We start from the raw sequence: 7,500 nt of genomic DNA, 5'->3' as shown, positions 1-7,500 counted from the left end.
ATCTTTCCCTCAATCCTGACTAGTCTCCCAGTCCCTGCCGCTGTAAAACCTCCCCACAGCATGATGCTGCCACCACTATACTTCACCGTAGGGATGGTGCCACGTTTCCTCTAGATGTGACGCTTGGCATTCATGCCAAAAAGTTCAAACTTGGTTTCATCAGACCAGGTCTTGTTTCTCATGGTGTGAGAGTCTTTAGATGCCTTTTGGCAAACTCCCAAGCAGGCTGTAATGTGCCTTTTACTGAGGAGTTGCTTCCCGTCTGGTCACTCTACCATAAAGGCCTGATTGGTGGAGTGCTGCAGAGATGGTTGTCCTTCCACAGAGGAACTCTGGAGCTCTGTCAGAGTGAACATCGGGTTCTTGGTCACCTCCCTGACCAAGGCTCTTCTCACCTGATTGCTCCGTTTGTCCGTGTGGCCAGCTCTAGGAAGAGTCTCGGTGGTTCCAAACTTCTTCCATTTAAGAATGATGGAGGCGACTGTGTTCTTGGGGACCTTCAATGCTGCAGAAATGTGTTGGTACCCTTCCCCAGATCTGTGCCTCGACACAATCTGTCTCGGACCTCTACAGACAATTCTTTTGACCTCATGGCTTGGATTTGGTTCTGACATGCACTGTGAACTGTGGGACCTTATATAGACAGGTGGTTGCCTTTCCAAATAATTTCCAATCAATTGAATTTACCACAGGTTGACTCCAATCAAGTTGTAGAAACATCTCAAGGATGATCAATTGAAACAGGATGCACCTGAGCTCAATTTAGAGTCTCATAGCAAAGGGTCTAAATACTTATTTAAATGAGTTATTTCTGTTTTTGTTTTAAAAAATGTTTAATACATTTGCTAAAATTTATAGAAACCTGTTTTTGCTTTGTCATTATGGGGTATTGTGTGTCGATTGGTGTGGATACATTTTTTAAAAATCCATTTTAGGGGTCCGGGGGCCTCCGGTGGTGCAGTGCCTCCCGGTCGATGCCGGCCGCGACCGGGAGGTCCATGGGGCGACGAACAATTGGCCTAGCGTCGTATGGGTTAGGGAGGGTTTGGCCGGTAGGGATATCCTTGTCTCATCGCGCACTAGCGACTCCTGTGGCGGGCTGGGCGCAGTGCACGCTGACACGGTGTTTCCTCCGACACATTGGTGCGGCTGGCTTCCGGGTTGGATGCACGCTGTGTTAAGAAGCAGTGCGGCTTGATTGGGTTGTGTTTCAGAGGACACATGACTTTCGACCTTCGTCTCTCCCGAGTCCGTACGGGAGTTGTAGCGATGAGACAAGATAGTAACTACTAACAATTGGATACCACGAAATTGGGGAGAAAAGGGGGGTACAATTTTAAATGTTAAAAAATGTAAAAAGTTAAGGGGTCCGAATACTTTTCAAATTCACTGTACATGAACACTGCTACAGTATCTATGGTTCTGTGGGAAGAAATGTCTACATACGGCTCCCTGCAGCCCGTTGAAGGACCAGATCAACAGACAATAGAGAGGCTTCCTTATTTTATAGCTACTTCACAGCCAAGTTGGCCAGTGGAGACAAGACAATATACCTATTGAATAAGAACTACACAACTAACTATAGAATAGTTAAAAAGCATAGAATTATAAACAATTATAGAATCACTTACGATACACTCATTGTAGTACTATCAAAAGAGCCCTGGCTCTGAGACTCCTGCCCCTAGTCGGCAGTGGTCACACACCCTCTGGTCTCTTTCTTGCAGACGCTAGAGATGAGAAAGATGGGGCGGGACGGGTACTCGGAAACTGAGCCCTGTCACCCAATGCGAATGGACAGGCATGGTCGGACCATCTCCATGCCCCGCCTCTCAGACGACAACCAAGTGAGCACCTTCATCCCCATCATCATCATAAACCCTCCATTCCGCCTCCTCATCCCTCCACTCTTTCCCCTCCGTCCTCCTCCTCCTTTTCCTCGCTCTGACTATCCACTCTGACCTGTGTTTGTTTATTTTTGTCTATTTGGATCCCCATTAGCAGCTGTTCTTCCTGGGGTCCACAAAAACAGTAAACATGACAAGTAACAAAACACTGATACACGGATAGACAAGGACAGACACACACATTTACAATACAACCATATACAAACAATACAACTAGAAAAATAATAATACATTTTTAAAATGTATTTGTGCGTTAAAGTGTGTGTATGTGTGTGTGTGTGTGTGTGTGTGTGTGTGTCAAACCCCTGTTTGTTAAGACTACTACTGGTAAAAGTGATATGTCTTAGAAACATTTGATGTATCACTTTAAAACTAGTTTCCTTACACTCTTATTAACAGGGTGGTGATAACAGTGTGACGCATGCTAATGCTAACTTAAATAATTAAATATTAGCATGGAGATATGCTAATGCTAACTTAAATAATTAAATATTAGCATGGAGATATGCTAATGCTAACTTAAATAATTAAATATTAGCATGGAGATATGCTAATGCTAACTTAAATAATTAAATATTAGCATGGAGATATGCTAATGCTAACTGAAAGATGAAATCCACAGTAGGGGGAAACAGCCCCATTGTCCATTGTTATTGATTTTGTTGCCGACCTGAGGAGTGCAGCAAAAATTTCAGTACATTTTGCCCTCTTCTATCGCAATGATGTCAGAGGGGAGAAAACAGTATTCGATGTTTGTGGTAAAAATTCAAATTAGCCAGGTCACTTTGAAATTGAACGTCCATCCATGTCCCAAGAACTTTGGGAGATGCCTTCAAAACCTGCCACTAGGGCCACGGTGAGCACCGTTACCAATAAGTAGGCTTGGGTGTTGGGGATGGGTTAGAGGGTCACATGTTCAATCCCATTGCTAGACACTTAACCATTCAAAATGAATGCCTACATTTAACCAGACGCAAGGTGCCTTGCCAGGAGGCTCTGCCCATCAACCGTGTCAAAAACAAATGAGAAATGTAACGTTTGGACCAACCTGGAAATTTGACATTTTGAGAAACGTGGATAAACGTCTGAATCTGAAATCAAATTGGTCAAAAAGTGAGATCTTGTTGCTTTAAAGAGTGAAATATTCACATGGAAATATTGGGTAACAGAGCAGTCTGGATACGTCTTTCATCCACAAAGCACAAACCTGCCCAGTCCTCCTCATCTCACACCCTCCCTCCCCTTCTCCCTCCCTCCCCTTCTCCCTCCTTCCCCTTCTCCCTCCCTCCCCTTCTCCCTCCCTCCCTCCCCTTCTCCCTCCTCCCCTTCTCCCTCCTTCCCCTTCTCCCTCCCTCCCCTTCTCCCTCCCCTTCTCCCTCCTTCCCCTTCTCCCTCCCTCCCCTTCTCCCTCCCTCCCCTTCTCCCTCCCTCCCCTTCTCCCTCCTTCCCCTTCTCCCTCCCTCCCCTTCTCCCTCCTTCCCCTTCTCCCTCCCTCCCCTTCTCCCTCACTCCCCTTCTCCCTCCCCTTCTCCCTCCTTCCCCTTCTCCCTCCCTCCCCTTCTCCCTCCTTCCCCTTCTCCCTCCCTCCCCTTCTCCCTCCTTCCCCTTCTCCCTCCCTCCCCTTCTCCCTCCCTCCCCTTCTCCCTCCTTCCCCTTCTCCCTCCCTCCCCTTCTCCCTCCCCTTCTCCCTCCTTGCCCTTCTCCCTCCTCCCCTTCTCCCTCCTTCCCCTTCTCCCTCCCTCCCCTTCTCCCTCACTCCCCTTCTCCCTCCCCTTCTCCCTCCTTCCCCTTCTCCCTCCCTCCCCTTCTCCCTCCTTCCCCTTCTCCCTCCCTCCCCTTCTCCCTCCTTCCCCTTCTCCCTCCCTCCCCTTCTCCCTCCTTCCCCTTCTCCCTCCCTCCCCTTCTCCCTCCTTCCCCTTCTCCCTCCCTCCCCTTCTCCCTCCCTCCCTTCTCCCTCCTTCCCCTTCTCCCTCCCTCCCCTTCTCCCTCACTCCCCTTCTCCCTCCCCTTCTCCCTCCTTCCCCTTCTCCCTCCCTCCCCTTCTCCCTCCTTCCCCTTCTCCCTCCCTCCCCTTCTCCCTCCTTCCCCTTCTCCCTCCCTCCCCTTCTCCCTCCCTCCCCTTCTCCCTCCTTCCCCTTCTCCCTCCCTCCCCTTCTCCCTCCCTCCCCTTCTCCCTCCCTCCCCTTCTCCCTCCTTGCCCTTCTCCCTCCCTCCCCTTCTCCCTCCTTCCCCTTCTCCCTCCCTCCCCTTCTCCCTCACTCCCCTTCTCCCTCCCCTCTCCTCCTTCCCCTTCTCCCTCCCTCCCCTTCTCCCTCCTTCCCCTTCTCCCTCCCTCCCCTTCTCCCTCCCTCCCCTTCTCCCTCCCTCCCCTTCTCCCTCCCTCCCCTTCTCCCTCCTTCCCCTTCTCCCTCCCTCCCCTTCTCCCTCCTTCCCCTTCTCCCTCCCTCCCCTTCTCCCTCCCTCCCCTTCTCCCTCCCTCCCCTTCTCCCTCCTTCCCCTTCTCCCTCCCTCCCCTTCTCCCTCCTTGCCCTTCTCCCTCCCTCCCCTTCTCCCTCCCTCCCCTTCTCCCTCCTTCCCCTTCTCCCTCCCTCCCCTTCTCCCTCCCTCCCCTTCTCCCTCCTTGCCCTCCTCCCTCCTTCCCCTTCTCCCTCCCTCCCCTTCTCCCTCCCTCCCCTTCTCCCTCCCTCCCCTTCTCCCTCCCTCCCCTTCTCCCTCCCTCCCCTTCTCCCTCCTTCCCCTTCTCCCTCCCTCCCCTTCTCCCTCCCTCCCCTTCTCCCTCCCTCCCCTTCTCCCTCCTTCCCCTTCTCCCTCCCTCCCCTTCTCCCTCCCTCCCCTGTGTGCTTCCCATCCCCATTACATCCATCCTATCCATGCTCATTCCCATAGTAGCCTTGGTGTGTCTGTCTGCTGTCTGCTGTGGCCAGAGGTCTTGGTTTGTTGGGAGAGGGTGTGAACTGAGAACGACAATACAGGTGGTACCTATTTTACCTCAAACATCTGTGTATTTCAAGAAAAGCTTTCGCCAAAATGTCCCGCAATCCCCAGGACAGAATCTGGCAGCAAAACACACACACCCACCCACATGGAACTGTTTTGTTTATGTGTTCACTGTACAATAAAGCATCTGGCTGCAGTCACACACACACACTCACTGGCATGCACACACACACACACACACACACACACACACACACTGGCATGCACACACACACACACACATTGTCATCAAACCATGTGGTCTGGTGTCATCAAGTCTGTTGGTTACTGTAAGACTGTAGCAGTGTGTTGTCTGTTGGTTACTGTAAGACTGCAGTAGTGTGTTGTCTGGTATCATCAAGTCTGTTGGTTACTGTAAGACTGTAGCAGTGTGTTGTCTGTTGGTTACTGTAAGACTGTAGCAGTGTGTTGTCTGGTGTCATCAAGTCTGTTGGTTACTGTAAGACTGTAGCAGTGTGTTGTCTGTTGGTTACTGTAAGACTGTAGCAGTGTGTTGTCTGGTATCATCCGGTCTGTTGGTTACTGTAAGACTGTAGCAGTGTGTTGTCTGTTGGTTACTGTAAGACTGTAGCAGTGTGTTGTCTGTTGGTTACTGTAAGACTGTAGCAGTGTGTTGTCTGTTGGTTACTGTAAGACTGTAGCAGTGTGTTGTCTGTTGGTTACTGTAAGACTGTAGCAGTGTGTTGTCTGTTGGTTACTGTAAGACTGTAGCAGTGTGTTGTCTGTTGGTTACTGTAAGACTGTAGCAGTGTCTGTTGGTTACTGTAAGACTGTAGCAGTGTGTTGTCTGTTGGTTACTGTAAGACTGTAGCAGTGTGTTGTCTGTTGGTTACTGTAAGACTGACTGTAGCAGTGTGTTGTCTGTTGGTTACTGTAAGACTGTAGCAGTGTGTTGTCTGTTGGTTACTGTAAGACTGTAAGTGACTGTTGTCTGTTGGTTACTGTAAGACTGTAGCAGTGTGTTGTCTGTTGGTTACTGTAAGACTGTAGCAGTGTGTTGTCTGTTGGTTACTGTAAGACTGTAGCAGTGTGTTGTCTGTTGGTTACTGTAAGACTGTAGCAGTGTGTTGTCTGTTGGTTACTGTAAGACTGTAGCAGTGTGTTGTCTGTTGGTTACTGTAAGACTGTAGCAGTGTGTTGTCTGTTGGTTACTGTAAGACTGTTGTGTTGTCTGTTGGTTACTGTAAGACTGCAGTGTGTTGTCTGTTGGTTACTGTAAGACTGTAGTGTGTTGTCTGTTGGTTACTGTAAGACTGTAGCAGTGTGTTGTCTGTTGGTTACTGTAAGACTGTAGCAGTGTGTTGTCTGTTGGTTACTGTAAGACTGTAGCAGTGTGTTGTCTGTTGGTTACTGTAAGACTGTAGCAGTGTGTTGTCTGTTGGTTACTGTAAGACTGTAGCAGTGTGTTGTCTGTTGGTTACTGTAAGACTGTAGTAGTTATTTCTGTAGTGTTGTCAAGTCTGTTGGTTACTGTAAGACTGTAGCAGTGTGTTGTCTGTTGGTTACTGTAAGACTGTAGCAGTGTGTTGTCTGTTGGTTACTGTAAGACTGTAGCAGTGTGTTGTCTGTTGGTTACTGTAAGACTGTAGCAGTGTGTTGTCTGTTGGTTACTGTAAGACTGTAGCAGTGTGTTGTCTGTTGGTTACTGTAAGACTGTAGCAGTGTGTTGTCTGTTGGTTACTGTAAGACTGTAGCAGTGTGTTGTCTGTTGGTTACTGTAAGACTGTAGCAGTGTGTTGTCTGTTGGTTACTGTAAGACTGTAGCAGTGTGTTGTCTGGTATCATCCGGTCTGTTGGTTACTGTAAGACTGTAGTAGTGTGTTGTCTGTTGGTTACTGTAAGACTGTAGCAGTGTGCAGTGTGTTGTCTGTTGGTTACTGTAAGACTGTAGCAGTGTGTTGTCTGTTGGTTACTGTAAGACTGTCATCAAGTCTGTTGGTTACTGTAAGACTGTAGCAGTGTGTTGTCTGTTGGTTACTGTAAGACTGTAGCAGTGTGTTGTCTGGTGTCTGTTGGTTACTGTAAGACTGTCTGTTGGTTACTGTAAGACTGTAGCAGTGTGTTGTCTGTTGGTTACTGTAAGACTGTAGCAGTGTGTTGTCTGTTGGTTACTGTAAGACTGTAGCAGTGTGTTGTCTGTTGGTTACTGTAAGACTGTAGCAGTGTGTTGTCTGTTGTCTGTTGGTTACTGTAAGACTGTAGCAGTGTGTTGTCTGTTGGTTACTGTAAGACTGTAGCAGTGTGTTGTCTGGTATCATCCGGTCTGTTGGTTACTGTAAGACTGGAGCAGTGTGTTGTCTGTTGGTTACTGTAACTGTAAGACTAGAGTGTGTTGTCTGTTGGTTACTGTAAGACTGTAGTGTGTTGTCTGTTGGTTACTGTGTGTTGTCTGTTGGTTACTGTAAGACTGTAGCAGTGTGTTGTCTGTTGGTTACTGTAAGACTGTAGCAGTGTGTTGTCTGTTGGTTACTGTAAGACTGTAGCAGTGTGTTGTCTGTTGGTTACTGTAAGACTGTAGCAGTGTGTTGTCTGTTGGTTACTGTAAGACTGTAGCAGTGTGTGTGTTGTCTGTTGGTTACTGTAAGACTGTAGCAGT

At 48.6% G+C, this 7,500-nt stretch overlaps 1 protein-coding gene across 25 annotated transcripts in view; it reads left to right on the top strand.

Moving 5' to 3' along the window:
• LOC118379278 (voltage-dependent P/Q-type calcium channel subunit alpha-1A-like) overlaps positions 1-7,500 on the top strand; it is a 74,784-nt gene that overhangs the window by 45,240 nt on the left and 22,044 nt on the right. For 24 of the 25 annotated variants that reach the window (XM_052505907.1, XM_052505897.1, XM_052505883.1 and 21 more), the window contains exon 19: positions 1,728-1,847. The exons of the other annotated variant lie outside the window; for it this stretch is intronic. In XM_052505907.1, coding sequence (XP_052361867.1) covers positions 1,728-1,847 — 120 coding nt within the window. The remainder of the gene's footprint in view (positions 1-1,727; positions 1,848-7,500) is intronic. 25 annotated transcript variants of the gene reach the window in all.

Source organism: Oncorhynchus keta, unplaced genomic scaffold (genome assembly GCF_023373465.1).
Source record: "Oncorhynchus keta strain PuntledgeMale-10-30-2019 unplaced genomic scaffold, Oket_V2 Un_contig_25033_pilon_pilon, whole genome shotgun sequence".
Lineage (NCBI taxonomy): Eukaryota > Metazoa > Chordata > Actinopteri > Salmoniformes > Salmonidae > Oncorhynchus > Oncorhynchus keta.
This window is presented reverse-complemented; position numbering and strand designations above follow the sequence as displayed.